The sequence below is a fragment of the Petromyzon marinus genome, chromosome 2 (assembly GCF_048934315.1).
Source record: "Petromyzon marinus isolate PM22_M1 ecotype Great Lakes invasive population chromosome 2, UKy_Petmar_22M1.pri1.0, whole genome shotgun sequence".
Taxonomy (NCBI): domain Eukaryota; kingdom Metazoa; phylum Chordata; class Hyperoartia; order Petromyzontiformes; family Petromyzontidae; genus Petromyzon; species Petromyzon marinus.
This window is the reverse complement of record NC_133668.1, coordinates 1,177,777-1,201,578: the sequence shown is the minus strand read 5'-3', so window position 1 is coordinate 1,201,578 and position 23,802 is coordinate 1,177,777. Positions and strand designations below refer to the sequence as shown.

Sequence of the window (23,802 nt, the reverse complement as noted above, 5' to 3'; positions counted from 1 at the left end):
GGGGGGGTATAACTCGCCGAGCCGCCATCTGTGCAACAACACAAAAAAGAGCTTCCTCGCTCATCGGATTCCTCCTCGAGTCTAAATAAAGATTCTGAGTCTGGGGGGCGCTGTTGGGGTGGGGCGCGGGGGGGGTGACGTCAGAGGTGCGGCCCCGCCCAGTGCAGCGGTGCCGGGGCGGGGACGGAGCTGGCGCCACGGTCACCACCACCACCACCACGCCGGGCTCCTCCTCGACACTGCAGAGGCGGGTTGAGGCAACAGTGACTCGAGGTGGAACGGACCGGAGGGGACCTGGGGGAGACAAAGGGGGTCGGGATAGGGCGACTCGGGGCGGTGTTCGGCAAGAGTGGCTGAGGTGAGTTGGGGGAGAGGGCTGCGCTGGACAGGAGAGAGCTGGCGAGAGGAGCTGTGGGAGTCGAGGGGATGAGGCTGTTAGACGAGGGGATGAGGTTGTTAGACGAGGGGATGAGGTTGTTAGACGAGGGGATGAGGTTGTTAGACGAGGGGATGAGGTTGTTAGACGAGGGGATGAGGTTGTTAGACGAGGTTGTTAGACGAGGGGATGAGGTTGTTAGACGAGGGGATGAGGTTGTTAGACGAGGGGATGAGGTTGTTAGACGAGGGGATGAGGTTGTTAGACGAGGGGTTGAGGTCGACGGGAGGGACTGGACGCTTGGAACAGTCTGGAGAGGCGTGGAAGGCAATCGGAGGCTGGGTGGGACAGGGCTGAGTGGCTTGTAGGCAATGAGGACTTGGATACAAAGGGGGGCGTGAGTTGGCCACGTTGACCCGGCAAGATCTGGGAGACCGAGGTAGCAGAACCAGGGAGACGAGGTTACCTGGGGTAGACGGTGGATGTGAGACAGTGGTACCTGCGAAGCCAGCGGTTAGCCTGGTAATCTTGTGGACACCTGGGTGACCAGTTGGATTTTTAGTTGATAGTTGTCAGCATCAGAATCTGTGTTTTAGACTGGAGGAATCCGATGAGCCACGAAGCTCTTTTTTCCCACACATGTTCAGTTGTAGGAACACGGGGGGAGGGCGAGGAGGCTGAGTGCGTGCTAGAGTGAGACCGCTGCCCTCCTGTCCCGTTTCCTTGCAGGCACGGGTGGGGGGTAATGGGCGAGCTGCCGAGCTAGGGTGCCCCCTGCACCGCAGCTGACCGACAACGACCGTGCCCTGTGGGACTGCCCGGACGGCAGCAGCAGCAGCGGTCATCATGACGAGCACGGCAGCGTCGGGCGGTCCGCCCCCAGCAGACGGACGAGAGGAGCAGGAGGCAAACGAGACTCCATCTCCATCACCGACGTCGTCGGAGCCTCGGGGCTCCGTGTCGAGCATGGCCGGCAGCTATGCGGGCGACGGGCCCAGCGCTGGGCTGCAGTCGCTGCTCTTTGCCTTCGCTCGCACCTTCCTGTGCCTCTTCCCCACCTACCTGGCCGGCTGCCTGGGCATGAGCTTCAGCTGGATCCTGCTGGGAGTGGTCGTGTGGCTGGGGTACAAGCGCATTCGAGCCAACAAGAAGCAGTTGCTGCTCAAGAGACAGCAGCTCAGCAACTTTGAAGAGATGTGCATTCGCTCCGGGATCAAGCACCAGGATCTGCCCGCCTGGGTTCGTATTTGGGGCTGGCCTCAGCCATGCCCACCACGGCACCCATGCTGACTGTGCCCAGTCTCTCTTGCTGTGTGACTCTTGAGCAGGGAGGGCCCATTCACAAGAGCCCCTGGGACCATGCAAAGGATAACTGTAGACGCTCAGACACATTTTACATACCATTACATTACAATAATGAATCTGGATTTAATTGCAAAACCCTAAAAATTTATCTCCAGTATAGTTATGTTTGTTTACCCAGGGAGGCCTCACTTGAGGCTCCTGAATTTTTTCAGGAGGGTCCTGCCAAGTACGGCATTCCAGATGAGTTTATTTTGCGGGTCATTTTATTTTTCTAACTCGGACCATGACGCCGGCTCATAACGGCAGCTTGCTGCAAGATATATCACATTGCACATATACGGAAAGCGTACTAGCTAAGGGTGACGTGGCATCTAGATTCCTCCATGATCTTTTGCACACCCCATGTGTTCAACCCCAGCTTTCCCAATTGCAATAATCCCATGTATGCACTATTCTGTGCTTCTAATTCAACCCAATGAGTTGAACATCCTGTTTGGCCTGTTTCGGTTTAACAGAAGTAAGCAAAGTCTGGATGTTGCAAATTTGCTGTAAACGGGCCAAAAATGCTCTATTCAGAGCTGTCAAGGACACTTCGATACTCTTGAAATGTCGAAAAGTAAAATCTTTTTTTTCAACGAGTGCTTTTACCCACAGCCAAAACAATGTGGTACATTATGTAACAGCACGTGGATATAAATGGGCCAAGAAGACTGCGGCTTTGATGAGGTAGAGATTATGCTGAGGGTGTGCAACTGGAGGGACAAATCAACAGCTTCGATCATGTTTTGGCCCTACAATTCTCGTGTCCGGCCGCCACATTTGTCTTGAAGCATAGTGCTTTGCATGGCTGGTTTAATTTGTGTTGATGAAGTTCGTGTAGCTGCAGTGACCATCATGTAGGGGAGATTCTGCACGCCAACCAACTTCTGTTTAATCCCTGACAGCTGAAGCAGCAGCATCAGTGGGCAGTCCTCCAGTGAGTTGTGGTGCACTATTCATAAAGTATACCGTGTACTGCACGTGATGGTGTAATGTAAGTAATCTACTGTTTTGAATTTTCTTTTTACAATGCTGTAACAGGAATGGCATCACAATGTTGGAGAGCAGTCCTGAATGTAGCGCGTTGTTTGATGCTGTGTAAGGCTAGCACTGACAAGTCCCTTAAACATATCTTGTTGGGAAGGGGAGTGACTCCTTACATTGAGCTCATCATACTGTACAACATGTTTTGTGCACTGTAATTGAAAGGTGTAACTTGCGTAGTTGCATTCTATTAACATTTAAAATTTAGAAATCGCTGCTCCATTTCAGGTAAAAGTTTATGTTACTCTTGCTGTTAAACCTATTTTAAATATTACCCCAAATTCCATTTCACTTGATGGAGCCCTGCTGGAAATGTCATGAGACTCGATGAGGTTTTTTTCGGTACACAAGAATAATAATAACTTATGCATGAAATAATTTTACTTTGCATGTGCGATGCATTAAATGTGGCTGCCTCGTGACTGTCATTCACACCACTTGGTCAGTTTGCCTGGAATTTTATTGGGGAATTGCTAAAATAACACATTTGCTGTGATGTGGAAATTGAACGCCATGTGATATGATGATCCACGTAAGTAGTGTTGGTGCTAAGATCCGAGGCATGTATTTAAACTACGCACAAGACATTTGAAATGTTTTCCTCATGTTACTGTAGTTCACTTGGCATCTCTTCCAAAAGACATCATTAGTCATTGGGGTAGAATGTTTTAATAAAGGACATCAGACGATCAATGTAGTTATCTCACACGTTAATGTGTTAAACATCAGACCCAAGAATGTTTATTCCGTGATTGTGCTATTATATACAGTTTATGTTCTCATAGTCACTGTATGTTTGGGAATGCGAGTTGGTGAGAGTTGTTTTACCAGGAGTACGGTAATATTCGTGCACTGCTGATGCTGTGTCAATGTTGTTTTTACAGGTGCAATTCCCAGATGTGGAGCGAGTGGAATGGCTGAACAAAGTACGATTACATGACAGACACACACGCATGCATGTGCACACGGTGTCACCAATTGGCACAAATGCATGTTTAGAACATGTGATGCTGCATTGTGGAGCGGAGTGCTGAACCCAGCCGCTGTGACCTTGCATTCCACCACACTGGCTGCACAGGAAGTGAATGTATGGGATCTTCTCTGATGACATCATTCACAATAATCAGTATAATTTAATCTAGCACTTTTCACAAAAATCCCATAATTAGTCTTGTAATAGTGACTTCTTGCCGACATACCTTATAACATTAATATCAATTTACCTTTGGTGCTCATGAGTGGTGTCTTGTTTGCCTGTGGCAGGGGGACCTGAGTGACCAAACGGAACAAAAATGAATGACACGAGGAAAGCCGAGTGTCTTATTGTACAGCTGCTGTGTGCTGGAGTGGAGTGGTTGGTGTGCCGTGCAGGTGTTGGTGCAAGTGTGGCCTTTCTTTGGGCGCTACATGGAAGGAGTGTTCCGGCAGGCGATTGAACCGGCTGTGCGTGGATCAACCGATTACCTTAAGACATTCACCTTTACCAAGCTCCACTTTGGAGAGGAGGTTGCTTGCCGCACCACACAACTGATCGTTGTCGATGCAAACCAACCTTGGCTTTGAACTTTGCTCATTAAGTGCCTCAAACGCCTCTGTCAATATGCAGTGGAGAATGGATCACAGTTGCATTATAAGGGTGGGTGAGATGAAGTTGGAAAACATTTAAAGTGAATTGTGTCTGCTTTTTCAGCCATTTAAGGTGACTGGAATAAAGACATATTCGCAGAATGTGGACAAGAGGCAGATTATCCTTGACCTGCAAATCAGGTATGTCATCCCACGTGTGACTCGCGGAGGATTTTTACTTGTCAAACGTTGCACGTATATGTACGCAGAGTGCGTTGCCTGTCAGGGTGTATGTGCACAAGACATGCGCACTGGTGCGCACTGGTGCGCATGTCTTGTATGCAGGTGTGCAGGGATTTCAGGTGTACATGTGGCAGTGGATTGTGTTTTGTGTTGGTTGAGTGTGGGTTCGCCTGAACGTTGCTGGGCACAAAAAAACACTGCCAGAGATAACACGTCGGCTTTCGCGACCAATATCATCCATAATAGAGTTTTTTTGGGTTAGATCGCGTAAATATATAAATGTGTCGTTAAAACCCGCCACCACCCGACACAGCCAACTAGTAAGGGTTGTCACATAAACAGAACATGCCAATTCGTCACTAGTACAGCACACTGGTGTGTTGTGGCTGACTCTCCAACACACCGGTGTGCTGTACTCATGACGAATTGGCATGTTCTGTATACGTGACAACTCTTACTAGTTAGTTGGCTGTGTCGGGTGGTGGTGGGTTTTAACGACACATATATTTACGCGATCTAACCCAAAACACCTCTTATGGACTGCCAGAGATGGTGGTATATGGAAGTGAGAAAACAGCATTACGTTGACCGTTGCTCCTGTTGAACACATGTTTGTGCTTAATTTGATAGGCGTGTACTTGATAAGCATCTCAATTCTGTAGTATGTTGATTGATACATTTTGACAAATGTGTGAAGTGGTCCTTGTGCGAACTTGTTGAAGTTGTCACAAGTAGGCATGGTCCTACTTATGCACATTTCAGCTTTGTTGTCATTTTTGTATTGGCCTCTTAACTGCAAAGGTATTGCTAATAGTAATAACGAACTTTAGATGCGGTTGCATCATTCGAGGAGTGGGAATATGCACAAGTAGGCGAAGGAAATTGTGAAGCAGCGAAGCCACTCCGTGCGCACTTAGAAGATTAGGCGTCTTGTCAAGTTAATGGTGCTAGCAGTAATCTCTCGGTGGGCTAAAAATAAGTGAAGTTGATGCATTTTTTATGGAGTGCAAAGAAGCCTTTCAGACGATAAATCCAGAGTAACTTTGATATTTCAAAATGCATAGACATGGAATACAGTATACATTTTGTTTCAGGCTTGTGTTTGACAAACTAAAATTGGATGGACAGAAAAGGAGTTGAACTAGTTCTTGGATAATTGTGCATTTAATTAACCCTCCTAGGGCCACTCCCTACTCGAGGGACCCGGGAAGATCGTGTCTGTGTTGTGTGTATGTGTGTCACTCCGTCTGTTCACTCCCACGCTGCTCCCTCGTCAGCTCCTTGCGCTCGATAGCTCCTCAAATGGGAATGTTATGAGAAGAAAAAAAATACGTACAGTTAAGTGTTTCCCTTCCAAATATGAACTGAGATCTTGATCTCAAGTCATAGTTTATGCTGAAGTCATTTATTCCAAACGTGTTTATGACGTAAGTATGCACTGTCTCCTATGTTTGCATGTATGTGTGCTTGTGTTAGAAATTGAACCACTTTATGGTACTAATCGCGTTACATTTTTGAAATGGCAAGTTTAATATGGACACAATCTTAAATAGTTTGGTAAGCCTAAGCCCCACTGGGTTGCCGCCACGTGCCCACACATCACACAAAACTCCGTGTGCGTGTGTCTGTTTGTGTGGTGTAGTTTGTGTGCGCATGTATTTTCTGCACTCTTGTGGGTATTTAGTCATCTTCATACGTGTGTGTGTGTGCTCGTCTGCATCCACACACACACTTAGCATAAGCATGGGAAATGCCTGGCACTTGAAATCTTTGAAAAACGCCTTTTAAGGAAATGCAGTGTCGGACAGCATGTGGGAGGGTAGTGACAGCACAGTAAATGGCCCAGCACCATAGCTGCAGTGTCTACAGAGCACAGTGCAGACTCTTGCTGTGTAAACTCTGCACAATGCAGTGGTCCAAATGCACTTGGACCACAATTAAAAGGGATGTGGTTCACTGATCACAGTTGTTATTTAAACTGCACAGTTTTCAAAGTCCCATGGCTAAACTTCAGTGTATAATACAGATAGCATGTTTGGTAAATCATTATTTGGATGTGCCGCGTATATCTTTAATGCATTTAAATGGTTCCATTCGGTGTAATTTTCACTCGTAATTTTAGCGATATATATAACAATCAATGTATTTTTTTGAGAAAATCTACCATTGTATTCACATTGTTTAGGAATTAGATTTGTATTGTTATGTTTCCAGTACTTCACTGGATTACACATTTAAAAAAATAAGAAACCCATTTTACTTATTAAAATTGTTATGATTGTGATGTGACTAAAGCAGGCAATTGTTATGTATGTATATTGCATAGCTGATGTAAAGAGGATATTAACACCCTTCCAGAATGCGCATATTTTTGCTGATAGTTTATATAATACATCAGACCCATATTTTTATTCTAAATGGATGCACTGATTAATATGTAATCCCGAAAAGAGATATGTGGCATGAGCTAATGAGCGGAGTATAGAGTTTACAAAAGATGAGCTTAACCAGAGTGGGGGAAATTGTATTTCAGTTACGTGGGTGACTGTGATATCAATGTGGAAATCCCCAAGTACTTCTGCAAAGCTGGAGCCAAGAAAGTACAGGTAAGCAACAGAGGTGTATGTTTTTATTGCAGCTGTGTTAAATAAACAAATATTGGTTTAACCCTGTCTTAGTATTTTTTCATGAATACAACTTATGAATATTGTCTTTGTTATTTCTTGTACTTTAGCATGACTTAATAATGACAGCAGTTGAACAATGCCAGTCTTGTTTAAGGGTCACATGGCCACAGCAGACTGTACTCGGAGCGTACTGGAGCTGCTTTGCACTGCAGTGGCGAGAGTGCTGCTCATGGCATACCAATGAATTGGATTGTGCAACAGTAATGTAACATTACAAGTTCTCGCACTGATTTTCAAAACAAGACTATTACACGTGCCTGATGTTTGGATTATCCTCCTTTAGTGTAAATGTGGAAACAGTCGTTTACCATTATATTCGCAAGATTTATTCCACTAAATATGAGCATCCGTAAAGCAAGAATTGCACAAATCAAAACATCTTCCTACCTAGATAACAATTGGGCGTCACTCATTTCTGTTGCTGTCTCTGCTCCTTGTGGAAAGTCCACAGTTGCTTTGCCATGAAGGAGCAGCTGCCCCCTTTTTTGTGCTGAACTTATTTCCGTACGCGCTCTGTGTGTGTGCAGCTCCACGGCTCTCTGCGCGTCATCCTGGAGCCCCTCATCAGCCAGGTGCCGTTCTTCGGAGCGCTTACGTTCTTCTTCATTCGCCGGCCGGTGAGTTCCCCGCACTGGAAGGTGCCTCGAGTTTAGGCAGGGTGCGCTCTTCCATACCTGCAAACAAAAGGAAGCAATGAGAGTGTTCAGGCAGTTTCCCTCACTACCTTCGAGAATGCAGACATGCAGAAGGAGGGTGTGTCAGAGTGCACACACACTGGAACGCCCCTCTTTCATTGTGAGTCTTACGTGTTAAACCCTGAACTTTGCGTGGGCCTGGCTATCCTTAATTCTTTAAGTTTTTCATGTTTACCTGGTGATGTATTGGTGAATTGGGTAATGGGATAAACAGTCACGAATGGGCAGTTCCACGACTATGCAGCATTGTAATCATCCTCCCAATTGTGTGGGTAAATTATATAATAACTGCCACTTTGTGATCCGAGTGCTGGTTATAATAAAACTTTGTTATTTAAAATATTGTATTTAGAACAACGGGAAGGTAATGATATATATGTAAGTGACGAAGGTTTTTACTGTACACGTTCTCAGTATGGCTGCAGGGAGATGGATGTTGAGGTGGCATGCGTGCGTGCATGGGCAGTGAGGTTGGGATCATTACTTCTCCGTTATCAGGAATGTGGGCAGGAAACGGCCACACCCTTTCTTGTTGGTGCATACTGACATTGAAATACAATTATGAGTCGCAAAATGACTTGTTGGCAGAATAGGCTCAGTAGCTCAAACTTAAAGATTTAAACTAATGCCTATGCTCTGTACTTAGCAATTCATTAAAAAAATATGTTTCCATAACCGTCCCAAATTTGACAAGGTCATTTTATTGAATGGAATTAGTGTAATATGTTTGTAGGGACGTAATATCAAAGATAATGATGGGGCTGGGGTGTAATGACTGGGGGGTAGTCTGCACCTGCGCACACAATAGGTGTACAAGTCGTTGATGGGTGGATGGGATAATTAGGAATTAATCGAGGGTGGTGGAACTTGTTGGGCCTCTGCAAGGACAGACCAGGGCGTGACCAGAGGCTGTTGCTGCTGTGGCCGTATGTTTTGATGGCTAAAATGAAGCATGTATAGTCTACAATGTTCAAAAATAGAATTTTGCGAGATTTTTCATGTCAAATTCTTAAGGAGGATGTTCAAATTTTAATCATTGCAAAATACTATTCCAATTCAGACATACATAATTTGTTTCAAATGTTATATTGTATAATGTAGATTTTTTTTTCAGAATTAATTACTTTACATGACAATTCTTCTGTATTGATGTTTTGCTTTCTTGTAACTTGCTATCTTTAAATACTCTAAAAAATGTTTTGATCAGTCATTATGTGACATAATGCCACATAATGTTGTACGTATGGTGTTATCGGAATGCACGGTGATGAAAAGTATGAGTTGACCTGTGCTGATAAGTTACGAGCTCGCTATGGGTATAATGCACTTTGTGGTTGTGGTTGTCTTAATATGATTTTTGTAACTGAATCAACGATTTGATATTGAATGTTATTTTTTCTTATTGATGGTAATCTTCTTCCTTCTTTTGTGGCAGCAATTGAAGATCAACTGGACAGGACTGACCAATCTGCTAGACATCCCAGGGCTCAAGTAAGTCCGTTTACCATTGATGGTCTCAATAGAACTCATACCACACCTCCAGCAGGCCAACGCAGCTCAGGCCTGATACAGTATCTTGGGTAATGTAATGTAAACAGTGACCAAACCAGATGTGGCCTCGTTACATAAACACGTAGATCGTTTTCACTCCTGTGCGGAACGAGTAATTTAACGCCTCATCCGCAGTCTTTGTGATCCCAGAAATGTGACTCGTGTTGAGCTCTGTGTCACGTCAGCTCGTGTTTGACTGTTAATTTTTCCAGCAACATGTCGGATTCCATGATTACCGACCAGATCGCCAATCTCATGGTGCTGCCCAACCGCTTCACAGTGCCCATCGTGGGTGACTTGGAGCTTGCGCAACTCCGTTTTCCTATCCCTAAGGTAAGCTGTCTCCGACCCTTATACCCGGCTCTCCCTGCCACTTGATAAAACTCATTTGACACCAGCAGCAGTGCTATGTATTTTTTTTATTGCAGCAACATGTGGGTCCGGCAAGCCACACCGAGAGATTCCAACAACAGGATAAAATACAAAATCCACAAACATCCATTCCGGTGTGGCGTGACCACAGGAAAGGATCACAACGAAGGGGAGTAGGGCCCCCCCTCCCCGGTGCCGCAGTAAAGAGTGGACCTCGTGCAGGGGGGAAATAGACGATTTAAATGGGGAGGGGAGACGGTGGGGTGCAATAGCAATGTCTTAATATCAACTGCGATCCCAAGTCGACTCGGCCTCTTACCACCTAAGAGCTATACATATCTAGATTTGAAGTTTTTGTGACTGCAGGGATCCATACTCTTTGATTCTTTTGGTAAAGTCACGTAGGTATAAAATAAAATAAATCACGACGTTTTGGGCGCAACATATGAGCACCACTTTTGTGGAAAATCAGCATTGATTTTCCTATGGTCAGATTGGAACCCACCAAAGAAATGTGGACTCCACACTGCTACTCTCAGGACCACCAATCGAGAGAACAGCACTTTCAAATGATCGTTTGTTCAAAGGCACACTTTTTCACCCCATCTTTTAATGAACCTCACCTCTTGCTCCATACTGCTCCAAATATTTAGCCCAACTGCCAACCACCTTTCCAGTAACACTCTTTGTCATTGTGCCTTGTGTACTTTGTTGATTTGCCTGGCACCATTGATAGTTCAGTAAACCATTCCCATGGTGAAGGTGAAAGCTGTCAGCAAGATTTCTGCTGAGCTACTCTGCTTGGTCTTTATTTGTTTTTATCAGCCACCCAGTCATGTGAGCAGGAAATTACCAATGCTTGTGGTCTGTTGCCTTGTGAACATTTAAGACAACGTGGCATGACGCTTTTGCGTAAACCATTTTGTGCTTCATGTCTCCCGTCATGTGGTAGTTTTTTGGTTTATTCAAACTGGTTCAATTTGTCAATACAGTGACTGCATTAATGTAAACAGGATGCAGTTTTAAGTGTACACAGAAATTGTACAATTCAACTAATCATTCACAAAACTTTAAACCACACTTTATGTCATATAAAGGGCCATGGTGGTGCATGTAAGTTGTAATTGTATGCCTGAGTCTCTGTACGGTTATTCACATCTGCAGGGTGTGCTGAGGATACACCTGAAGGGGGCACGTGACCTTCAGCGGAAGGACAACCTTTTGAAAGGGATGATTAAGGGCAAGTCCGATCCTTACACGGTGCTTCACGTGGGCCCGCAAAGATTCCAGAGCAAGACTATTCCAGAGAACCTGCACCCTGTCTGGAACGAGATCTATGAGGTATGGAAAACAGCAAGGTTGTCCCCATGTGTCTGTGTTAGCAGGCACCTATTGAAGGTCACTATGGCACAAAATTAACTGGTGTGGAAAACACCATGTGAGGCCACCTTTTTATACAGAGTGCTGATGTACATACACTGTACAGTAGTATTCCATCAGTTGCTTCGATTGTTCTGTGTTTGACCTGAAGTTAAATACGTGCTCGCTAACATAATTTTTCTCAGTGGCTTACAAGCCTGAAAATTAATCCTTGTTGTTGGCCTTTTATATTGTTTCTTGCATAATTATGAAAGTACAACTACTGCCTCATAGATTGTGTTTTTATTCATGTGGTTACATGTATCTGTGGCTGTGCATGCTATATGTTTGTGGCTGGCAGTGTACACAGTATGTCAGCGGTTACCGCGCTGAGTTCGATTCTCACAGCCAACACCAGTGATGATTAACTGAACTGGGCCTGGGCCTTCTCTACTTCGACTCAGTCTTCAATGAGTACCTGGTCTGATATGTAAACATCACCACTAGGCAGACAATGGCGGAAGGGTGTGGTGCTAGCCACCCACACCTTCATGTGCGTTCTGGCCTTCATAGGTCCTCTCTAACAGCACTTGCCCCAAAAGTATGTTCAAAGCTATACTCTGGATCTTTATGTGTGACTATGGGGAACTAGTGCAATGGTTAGCATACTGCATGCAAACCTGGCGACCCGAGTTCGATTCCCACTCGCTACTAATAAGAGTGCCGAATATTTGAACTTATTTTGGCCCTCTGAGTCGACCCCGAGGTTAAAAAAAAGGTGGCCATGGGTGGTGCTGACCACCTTCCCCCACACGTTCTGTGCCGGCATTCATAGGTGCCTGCTAACCACACTTGCCCCAACAGTCTGTTAAATCCTATATGGGGGATCTCTGTTTTGTGCACCTGCAGGCCATTGTGCATGAGGTTCCAGGTCAGGAGCTAGAGGCCACCCTGTTTGACGAGGACCCTGACAAGGATGACTTTCTGGGCAGGTAAGAGCATCCCTCCTGACAATAGTCCTTGCCCTTCCCTCCATTGCACCACACATATACTCTGCCATGAACTTAACATATAAAACACTGCCTGTCCCTCCTTGCTGTTGTATTTCAGTCTGACTATTGACTTGAATGAGGTGGCAAAGGAGCGTGTTGTGGATGAGGTGCGTCAACATTGCACACATCCTATCGCATAGGTGAAATTTATTTGTGGAGGTACTCACAGTTTGTGAGAGATATTTACGCAGCTTTTGTGGGTGTATTGGCGTGTGGATTAATGTAGGGTTGATTAGCTTGGCGTGTGGGTTGAGGTGCTGCTGTTGGTCTGGCTGTGTATACGAAGGATTTGTGGTGGTGTTTTCGTGCAGTGGTTTGTGCTGGATGAGGTGGACACGGGGCAGTTGCACCTCAAGCTGGAGTGGCTCTCACTGCTCACCGATGCCAGCAGCCTGAACGAGGTACTCCTTAATCCTAGCACTCACACAGACAAAATACAAAGATCCCCCACGTAGCCTTAACAGACTGTTGGGGCAAGTGCTCTTAGGGAGTGCCTATGAAGGCAGGCACAGCAGACGAGGAGGTGGGTGGCCAGTACCACGCTAAGCCGACTTCGTCTCCGTAGTTGCAATGTTTACATTGATATTGGCAGTGAGCGGGAATCGAACTCGGGTCTCCAGGAATGTAGCACGGTGTGCTAACCACTACACTACTGCTCCCCACGCACAAAAATGTGAGCACACATCTACATTCACATTTAAAATAAACAATGAAAAGAAACCGATCAGAATTGGGCTTGAACACATTGAGAGGTATCGAATGGGTGCCACATATTTTTTTGGTAGTGCTACAGCTTTCGCTCCGTCGTTGGCGTTGCCGTGTCTAAACGTATGCGTGTGGTCTCGCAGATTCTGGGCAGCATTCGTGCCGGCCCAGGTCAGGCCAACGATGGGCTGTCTTCGGCCCTGCTCGTCGTGTACCTTGACTGCGCAAGGAACCTGCCGGTAAGTCCTGCTCCGCACACACAGCTCACTCTCTCACACCTGTCGTGGAACGTTTTCTCGAGTGTCACAAATTCGCATACTTTATTTATTAATTATTATTTTCATTATATTTCAGAGCCCCGTTACAGAGCACAAACCACGACGCAGGGAGGGGGTACACAAACTCCACGGACAAATTCCCATTTTAACTTTAAATAGAAATGTAGCAGAGTGTGTTTTTTACCTACTCTTTGGTTCTATTCGGTAAAGTCACGTAGGTAAGATGGTTTCAAATTAAGCAACCATTGGAAAGATGTTCTAAATCGAACCAAACATTAAACTAATTTTCAATGGTACAGTATATTTTTTTCAAATAGTGGTACCCCAAACTTTTGCAGCTCTTAAAATTCCCTTTTCACACCATCGAAGTGTATACCCAGTTGCTGTTAATAGCTCAGCTTATTGAAGAATATATTGAGTGCATTTATTATATTGATGTAATTTAGACTTAGTTTTTTTTTCACATCGGTTTGCTGTATGATAGTTGGGTAGCTGTATGATAGTTGGGTAGCGCGGCTCCTTTGGCGCCCATGTACTAGGTGCCTCTGTGGATGTGTAGGCTTTGACTTTAACATAGCTATTTCTGTGACCAGCCATAAGCTGGTCCCTCGGCTGTTTCAATGCTAAATTCTCCTGTTTGATGTGTAAACTCCTTTGTCGGGGTACCTCACTTCTCTCACCCAGCGTTCATTGGAGCTCTGTCATCCCGACAGTTTTGTTCCTTCACCCAGCGTTCATTGGAGCTCTGTCATCCCGACAGTTTTGTTCCTTCACCTTAATCCCTCTCACACAGCTTAAAGGCCATGGTCTGAGCTTGGCTCTGTTTCACTCCAGCGCAGTCTTCGAGACAGTCTGGTCCCTTCACCTGATGAAGACCGCTTGTGTTGTGGCCGAAACGTCGTGATTTTTGTTTTATTTTTTACCTACGTGACTTTACCGAATAGAACCAAAGAGTATGGATCCTTGCAGTCATGAAAGCTTCAAATCTAGAATTGTTTTTTACCTGTTTACTCACCAGCTTTTATCTCACCCGCTAATTTGTTTCCTCAACAAATAAATTATTCTACTTGTAAATACGATTGTGACATGTGAGCCTGCTATGAATGATTTGTTTTTGTGCTAAGCTTTCCCCTTGCATTAATCACACCATTGGTGCTCAATGAGTTGATGCTGCGTGTGCATTGGACAACATGATTGTATTATGTGGTTCTCAGTGCTAAATACCAGCAGCAGAATTATGTCGGAGCGTGACGACAAATTTCTACTTGCAAGTGTTTTAGGCACAATTTGGCCACTGATCCCCCATGCACTTCAGCAGGAAACATCGCAGGTGGAAATTCCAGACGTGTTTGTGATATCTACACATTGTTTTTGTCTCTCGTGTAGCAACCCTGAGAGGAGGCTTTTGCAGGGTTGTTTCAGGTCTCTGACAAGCGTGTGTATACGGAGGGTGTTACACCGTGCTACTCCCTGGTGCTGTGCATTGTTTCGCACTGTGATATTGTAACTGTATTTGCTGCTGTGGTGTGAAGCAGCTTGTGTTGGTGCCTCCTACCTTTGACACGGAGTTCATTTTGACACGGCATGTGTTCAGGTGCACTGTGTAATGCTTTGCAGATATTGACCTTCTGTCTGACCGCATCCAACACCATTGTTTTTCTTAAATAACAGCGAAATTTGTTTGAATTTGAATTAAATGTCAGTAAGAAGCCTTCTGCACATGTCTGTCAAGGTAACCGTTAACGATCATCAACTAAAACATCTCACAATCCACCTCTCTTGGGTGTCATAATTCCATTCCATTTTGCTGAATTAACGGTGTGCTTTTAAATCGCTTTGCAGTTCCTGGGCAGCTGGTTTCACAACTACATTGCTTTTGGCGATGTGAATTGCTCTCTCACCCGAGGCTGGCTACCTTCCACTAACGCTAGAGTGTGTGTGCCGCTGTCTTCCAGAAGTAACTGCACCTCGCATCCTCCTGGCCACCTTGCTTTTTCACTGGGAAATGCGGAACTTGTTTTTACTTTTGTTTGTGCGTAGTGACTTGTGTGCTGAATGAGTAGGTGGGTTACCACTGCCAGAACCACTCGCGCTGCATCAGTGCAACAGTATGCTGCTTTCTGGACACGTTTTTACATTATCTTAGCAGAGCTTTACTTGCTTGCATTTGCTGGTGTATTTTAATAGCGGAGTAACAATTGTATTTACTGGAGTCTACTTTGGTCTTGTTCTGCATGTACTGTACTGCCTCCTCCCTGCTAATCAATGTTAGGGCCTTCCAGAGATGTACACACACTTGTACGCATATATATGGTAATGTGTATTAAACGAACAAGCTGACCAACTTAAATCAACTCTCCATGACTCGCCGCATATGAACAAAATAATGAACCTCATTGCATGTTCACAACTTGATGATTGTCTGGTTTTGTAATGTGCATTACATAATGCAACGTTTGAAAATTAGGTCGGTGTTTGGCCTTCATGTTGTTTTATGCTGTGTGTCAGTTTAATGAGTTTTTTGTTACATTTAATATTCCTTTCAAAAATATATCTTGGCACAATTAAATTGAAGACGTGTTTTACGAATATCATACGATAAAGAAAAGGGTTGTGCTTTGTCAGCCTTGACACCAGTATATGAAGATATGAAATGTAATTGGTGACATGTTTGTAGTTGACTGGTGACGTGATTTAAAAAGGTTGAAGTGATTACCTGCTCAAACAAGCAATGTGACAGCGCTTATCTCCAACGGTGGCCCTGCAAATTGTGCTTAGCTTCTGAGGTCTAATGAGATGGGGTACATTTTGGGTGATTTGGTCATGAATGATACTGAATCTTCATTGACTAATTAGTCATGCGATTTGTTATAAGACTAAATAAATGCTTTAGTTACCATAACTTTAATCATATAACTTGAGATTCCTGTTAAATGTTGAAAAAAATAACGTATTAGGTTTGCATTGATGAATTCATAGTTTTGTTTATGGTATAAGCATTGATGTTTGTGTTAGCGTGCGAGCGCCTGTTATAGGGGGCGGTAGTGTCATTGTTAGCGCACTGCGCTACGAACCCGACGACTTGGGTTTGATTTCCAATCACGGCTTCCACCAGTGACAATTATCTGAACCGGTCCTGGGCCTTCTCGAGGTCGACTCGGTCTCAAATTACTACTTGGTGTAGTGTGGAAACATCGCCACTCGGCATGTTTACACATGCTTGTTCGCACATATGTGACTTGCAATGCTTAATGAGTCGTGTATGTCCGTGCGATGTGTGTCCGGTCTCCAGTCTGGCAAGAAGGGCACCAGCCATGAGCCCAGCCCATTCGTGCAGCTCTCCGTCTCTCACACCACATTTGAAAGCAAGGTAAAGCCCTTTCACCGCCACTGTCTTCTTTGGACTGTGAGCATACAGGTGGTGCCTGTGAAACACTGGGCACCTGATGGGGAGTGCGAGTGCAGTTTTTTGCGCACTGCGCTGTAAACCTTGCGACCCGAGTTCAACTCCCTTTCACAACCAATAACAGTGGAGAATATGTGAACTGGTCCTGGGCCTCCCCTAGGTCGACTTAGCCTGAAATTAGTACCTGGTGCAGTCTGTAAACACGAGCACCGGGGAGACAAACGTGACTGGGTATGGTGTTGGTCCACTCACCCCCTCGTGTGCCTTAATAGGTGCGCACTAACAGTGCCTTCCCCAACGGTCTGTTAAGGCTATACAGGGGATCTGTATTTTGTGTTCAATAGCATGCACCTGGCTTTTGAAGCATTACATTTCAAAAATGCCATATTAAGTGTTGTTTTGAGGATAATTCTGTGCATGTAAAGTCAAAAATCATAAATTTTCATAATGTTAATAGGGTAATGTAATGGCAAAGTCTAATCATGTTGCTGGCAAACTACAGTCAAAGTCAATGCGATAAAAGCTTTTATATTGATGGCAAAACAACTGCTGTTGGCTTCTTAAGGAAGTTTGCAATGAAACATAACAAGACCGCCATTTATTGGCAATCTATTCAGAATGACATTATTGGCTGTACACATTCACCTTATCCACTTGTGAAAACTATTTCGTAAAACTGTATTCCTTTTAAACAGTGGACTCATTAATCTACGAGCGTGACCACGGATCTGATCCTAAAAAAATGTAGTGTCGGAATCCCATTTGTTACATTTTGCGTGTTTGTTACTTTGCCGACATCTTTGTGACAGATTTGTTACAACACGAATGACCCAGTCTGGGAGCAGCCATTCACCTTCTGCATCCACAACCCCACTGACCAAGATCTCGACATAGAGGTGAGCTTCATATCGTCTGCCCATCAAACATTACAAATGCTACAAAATGTCAGATTTTCAAGCATGTTCACCATTTATTTCTAAAAATGGGTTTTTTACATTTCAAAATAGCATGAAATGAAACATTTTGACATCGATTTTCTTTTAAATTCAACATTTACACAAAAACTGGTTTACAATCGACTTTCTTACCCACCCTCCCCCCCGTGGCCATCAGGTGAAAGACGACGATCGGCAGTGCTCCCTCGGCTCTTTCAACCTGCCTCTGAAACGCTTGCTCGCAGCCAATGGCATGACTCTGGACCAGGCCTTCCAGCTGAGCAACTCTGGGCCAAACAGCGTCATCAAGATGAAACTGGCTCTCAGGGTCTGCGTATTTTCTATATATACATTTATGTTTCACCAAAATGTTTGTTGAACAAACTCTTCTTTAAAAAAAAATCACATTTATCGAGACGTTTAGCAGCCATCTATGTTGTACGTTTACACTTTAAAAAAATTACTTTAGCAAAACTATTTTATTTAAAATAAAACGTGTTTCAAATAACTTATCAAATGTTTACTAGTGGTTGAAGAAATACCTCCCGAGTTTATGACAGTAAGTGGCTATACACATTACTTGACAATTGCATGACATTCTGTTTGCCAATGTGGATAAATAACTGGTGCCACCAATGTCTGTAAATGTCCTTTTCAGATTTTGAAGGTGATGCCTAAGGAAGAAAACTTCATTCAGGATGGGCAGAACCTGGTTCGGAAGAAAGTAGGAAAGCCTCGTGGCAAGAAAAAGGATGCAACAGGGGCTGGCCCTAAGGCCAATGGCATGGGTCGCACTGTGGCCGGAGGGACAGGGGGCTCCCATTCATCTCTAATTACCGACAAAGGAGGCGAGGGGCCCCATGCGCAGGAAGGGCCTTCACCTGGATTACACGCGGCCACGAGGCTAGCGGCTGGGCCAGGGAAGGAGCCAACGCCGAGCATTGCTTCAGATATGTCCGTGCCGGCTTCCACGCAGGAGCTCCGTCGTCGCGTCCGGCAGATGCAGGAGTAAGTGTGGTGTGCTTGTGCACACGGAGTTTTGCCATGTGTAGATTTTTACTCAAATGTTTATTTGTTTCAAGGAAAGTCCCAGTTAGCCAGTTGCCCAGCTAGTTTGTAAGGGAGATCTGTGGTGCGTCAGAACAGAACAACAACATCCATCTTCTTTGGTTCTTTCGGTAAAGTCACGTAGAATGAGAATAAAATAATAAATTGATAAAATAAAATAACACAATAATATTCTCACGACGTTTCGGCCACAACACAAGCGGCCTTCATCAGGTGAAGGGACGAGACTGTCTGGTAGGACATTCATGTGATACAGAGAGGACAGGCAACAACAGAACAAAACGCGTCAGCCGCGCAAGCAAAAAGGGCTTAAAGAACAAAATAACTACATAAAGTACGAACAGGCACATTGCATCAAAAACAGGTATTCTGCACCATAAGCAAGGATGAGGTAATGAATGGTCGGAGAGGTGATGAGTGCGAAGTGAACACAATCGAGTGACTAAAACCACCACGGAAATGCGACGAGTAACGGCAAATGAGTTGGATTCAGGTGCAGCCCAAACTGTGTATTCTGAGCTCGGAGTTATTTTAAACGGGGGAGGGAGGGGAGGGAGCCGAGCCCACGCTGAGAGGGAAGGGCATTCTAGACAAACGTCAAAGTGGAGGGACCAGTGGTATAACGGAACAAGACCTTTTATTGTGATTTCAGATGCTAGGCAGTAGACGTCACAATAGTCAAATCTGGGATGATGGCTTTTGAGTATTTCAACAGTTTAACTGAGATAAGACCACAATGTGACTCGTATTAATTTTGTAAGCATCTGTAGGATGTAAATACTGTCCATATATTTGAACTCATTTTGCCAAAGCTGTCTTCATTGCATGTACCATGTCTGTATCAACAGTGGGACTAGTCTTGGAGAGTTTCCTCTCGGGCAGATTCAGCTCACCATCCGACACAGCGCACAGCGCAATCAGCTTGTTGTGGTTGTGCACGCATGCAAGTAAGTGACACTAATCAATGTACATCCTTAATACATTTGCATTTGTTCTGACACATGCAAGTTTTTCTTGGAACCATTACCTTGTTCTCATCAATGTTTCCATCTTCTTCAGAAACCTTCTGGCACCAACAGATGAAGGGGCAAATGTGTACGTGCGCATATATATGCACCCAAACCGCAGGCGGCTGGGGAAAAGGAAGACTTCAACTGTTAAGAAGTCTGTCAACCCTGTCTTCGATGAGACGTGAGTGAAAGCACACCAGGGAAAGAATTACTCAATTCTTGGTTCTTTCGGTAAAGTCACGTAACTTTACCGAAAGAACCAAGAATATGAATCCCTGCAGTCACGAAAGCTTTACATAAAAATGTAATTAATCAATTGTTTAAATATTTTTCATTGTGCTCTGTTGACTAAAGTGATAGCTTTATTCCTATCTTATCAACCCCCGACTACTTGTTAGTCAGGGATGATGTTGTTTTAATGGCTGATCATTGTTTAAATGCGGTTGGCTCACATGAAATTGATTTCTCTAAGACAAAGGTACTTTTCAAGCCCACTGGCTATCAACAAAGATTCGTTCATGAAGCCATCCATATATACAGACATAGACACAATTTCAACCGAGAGGATGGGTACAAAATCAGCAATCATTGGAAGGACGTCATCAACCAGTTTAAGTCATAAATATGCGATGTTTCCATCTTGTCACCTTCTGATGTTAGTTTTATTTTACTAAAGACGGGACAAACAATTCCAGTTCCTGCGGTGTTGCCCCCTGAATTGGGCGTACCACAAGTTAATTTATGCACGGCTCATGCATCTACCCTTCTCTTGATTCTCCGATTTCACATTAACATAACCATCTCCACTTGTGCTGGCCCCAGGGCACTTGTACCCTGCCCACTTCGTTCTGATACCAGGACGCTAGAGTTACGCCCATTTTAAAACAGCTTGCCTTTAGTGGCTTCCCCCCCCTTTTTCCCATCTGATGACGGTCGCTTGTGTTGCAATCGAAACGTCATAGTTTTTTGCTTATTTATTATTTTAACATATCTACATGACTTTACCGAAAGACCCAAAGAATACTTGTTATCTGCCCATTGTAGATTGGAGTTCACGATGACACTTGCCGAAGCGAAGGAAAAACACATTCTAGATCTGGCAGTCAAGCATGATGGGGGATTCCTGGCCAAGGAGGAACTGTTGGGAAAGGCAAGCATCATGAAAGACATTGACGCCATGTTCTTCACTATATTGCTTCACTATATTGCTCATGCAACAGAAGCAATGGTTTAATTGGAAATGCTTTCTTTTATCTCCAGCTTCAGATTGATGTGCAGTCCCTAGACCTGACAAAAGGCACCACTAACTGGTGAGTGGAACACAGGGCGTCTTGCATGCACCCGAAGTGTAGCTCCTCTTTCACATCACGGCTATTACATACCCATAGCCACCACTTTGTCTCAAGTTATCTACAATTTAGAATGTAGAGGGTCTGTATAATTTTCTGCCTATTCTAGAATCTGCTTTGAGTTTGGTTTGCTTAAATAATTTGGTGCCATGTAAGACAAATCACAATTAAAACTTAATGATACTGTAACAATTATTCCTTAATCGTGAGACATTTATATACTTCCTGTGACAGTGACTTTCACTGCCATAGCCTCAAATCATGTACAGCCCACTCGAGTGGCTGACCCGTTATGTGGCGCTGTGAGGACGCACCTCACGCTGGAGGCGTGTGTGTGGTGTCACCGCTGCAGGTACGACTTGACGGTGGACGGCGACATCCTCAAGAACAAGTGAAGGAGGGAGCGAGATCACTGCCTTGGGGTCCTTTCACTTGGCTATGCCTTATTACCACGCATTGCTGTTACATATTTACGGCTGTTTTTATAGGTTACTCAAACTTTTTTTATCTTAAAGTTTTAAATCAAAAAGGCGTTATCTATGTTTTTACATACTTACGTGTTGTCTGCGTGGTAGCAAATGTTACTGGTTGCTGTCCTGCGCTGATCATGAAAATTACAAAGCCTCTGCTGGCTCACTTCACTTTTAAAGCCACTGATGCCAAAGCCCAGCTTACAAGTTCTCCTTCAGCAGCTACACCTACAAAAACATCTGCTCATAGCTAATTTCTATGCATATTGTGGCTCTGGACACTTGAGCAGGTTAACAACTTAACATCTTAACATATCTAGGACTCACAAATTTCAAGACCCAAATTGACCACATGGCTGACAAAATAAAACAATTGTATTCTTATACAGAAACCAACGCTGTATTCCACCTCGACTCCATCCACCTCGACTCCATCACCTCGACTCCATCTCGACTCCATCATATAGTTAAAGCCACCATCCTGCCCATATTTTATCGTGACACCATCGACCGCCTAGCTTCTGAATCTACCTTAAAATGTCTCATTCCATTATACCACTCCACTCTCTATTTTGCCATTGATAACTATAGGGCTCATCATTGCAACCTGTACATGCCCCCTGGGTATCTTGAGACCATCACCAGGCTGTCTTCAACCTAAAGATTATCTTAAACAAATCTGCCAATTACCTAAAAGGACCATTTTGTCCTCTCTAACTCCTCCCTATAGCATCAGAAGTGCCTCCTGATTCCGTTTAACACGACTAAATATTCCATTGGCTAAAACTTTGGTAAAAAAAATTTCCGTGTTGAACCACGTTTTTGGAATACCCTTGGCCACTAATCTACATCTTGGTTCCGTCCCTTCTCGCCCCCTCTTTGCTCTCCTACTAAACCAAAACAGAGCTTACTTGCACTGGTACCGAACACTTTGGGCGCCTTACTCCCACGTTTGCACTGGCTTTCGATTCACATGTGTATGTTACTTTTAGACTCAAATAGAGCTTAGGTGCATCTGTGTCTAAATATTCCTATGACACTTGCACTGTTTGTGCCCCGTGTGTGTTTCGTTTATGACTTAAATATCTCGTTTGTTGTGCAATATTTATTAAGGACCCTGTATTTGCTCTCTGAAATTTCGACATGTTTGTTTTGTTACCGTGCTCACACAACGCGGATCTTCCTTGTAAAATAGCTGGAAAACTGCCAGTGTTAAGGAGAATGGTTTGTGCACGTTATTTTGTTCATCTGCTACCAGTGTAATTTCACAACGAAATGTTACATTTTGCATCATCACATACCGGAGTAAAGTGAAATGAGTTAAGCCACATCAGTTCCACATTTTCTGGCTCATTTTCCTCAGTTATTACCGTTTTACGGTGTGTTTTTTTATCGAATTGGTACTTTTATGGCGCATTTCTTTAAATTGTGTTTCCCTAGTTTGTGACAGGACCAGCGCACGTGCACCAAAGTGACTATAGCGCAGCGCTGTTACCCACTTCCCTTGGGTATCCATAATTTCTGAAGCACCTGTGCTGGAGCATGTGTGCACATCTGCTGAGGGCCCACTGCTACATTTTTAAGTGCTCTGTAATTTTTATGTTACATTAAACATATGTAAACTATTAAACGTGTTAATCTGCGTGTATTTTCTTGTGTTCACAGCTGTCATTGCTTATTACCATCCATTGAAGAATCGTGGTTTTCGTATATTTATAACCGGTGTCTGCTTTTGTATCAGTTTTCTGCAAAATGCAAGAATATAGTTAATATTAGTTAAACAAAAAGATAAAATGGGTCTGAAGTAACAACTTAAAGGAATGTATTTACAAAAACTGTTCAGAGAATCAAATGAATCTGACACGCTGGCTCAAAAGTTTGAAAATGCGCGTTACTCATCCCCTTTCACTAAAGAGATAGCCTCTCAAGTTTGCTGTAAATGTTTTACATTAAACACTCGTGAACACAGCTTCATATTCCCGAGTACCATCTGGTAATTACATCCAGCATCGGGCGATTTTCCAGAATAGTCGGCGAAACGTAACACATTGGAAATGTGGATTTACTCTCCAACACACCGGTGGGCCGAATTAACTACGGCAATTGGCGCGTTTTGTTTACGTGACAAACCTTCCTGGCTGTGTCGGGTGGTGGAGAGTTACAACACATTTCTACTTACAACGATCTAACTCAAACACCTTTATCATTAATATTGGTCGCGAAAGCCTTACTACGTACGTAGTTGGACTCCAGCTTGTTCAGAGAATGCAGCTGCTAAGAGTCCTTAAAGCG

At 44.1% G+C, this 23,802-nt stretch overlaps 1 protein-coding gene across 1 annotated transcript; it reads left to right on the top strand.

Annotated features, from left to right (window-relative positions):
- The first annotated feature begins 167 nt into the window (after positions 1–167).
- Positions 168–23,140, top strand: LOC116950161 (extended synaptotagmin-2-like). Its single transcript, XM_032967706.2, has 23 exons — positions 168–358; positions 1,106–1,615; positions 3,649–3,690; positions 4,136–4,270; positions 4,455–4,531; positions 7,107–7,179; positions 7,788–7,877; positions 9,391–9,446; positions 9,719–9,839; positions 11,043–11,219; positions 12,147–12,229; positions 12,348–12,396; positions 12,601–12,690; positions 13,138–13,233; positions 16,565–16,642; positions 17,488–17,574; positions 17,792–17,941; positions 18,272–18,621; positions 19,530–19,628; positions 19,741–19,872; positions 20,736–20,841; positions 20,952–21,001; positions 21,393–23,140. Exons 2-23 carry the CDS (start codon positions 1,223–1,225, stop codon positions 21,433–21,435), a joined length of 2,577 nt encoding a protein of 858 aa, XP_032823597.2. The 5' UTR covers positions 168–358; positions 1,106–1,222; the 3' UTR covers positions 21,436–23,140.
- The last annotated feature ends 662 nt before the right edge of the window (positions 23,141–23,802 follow it).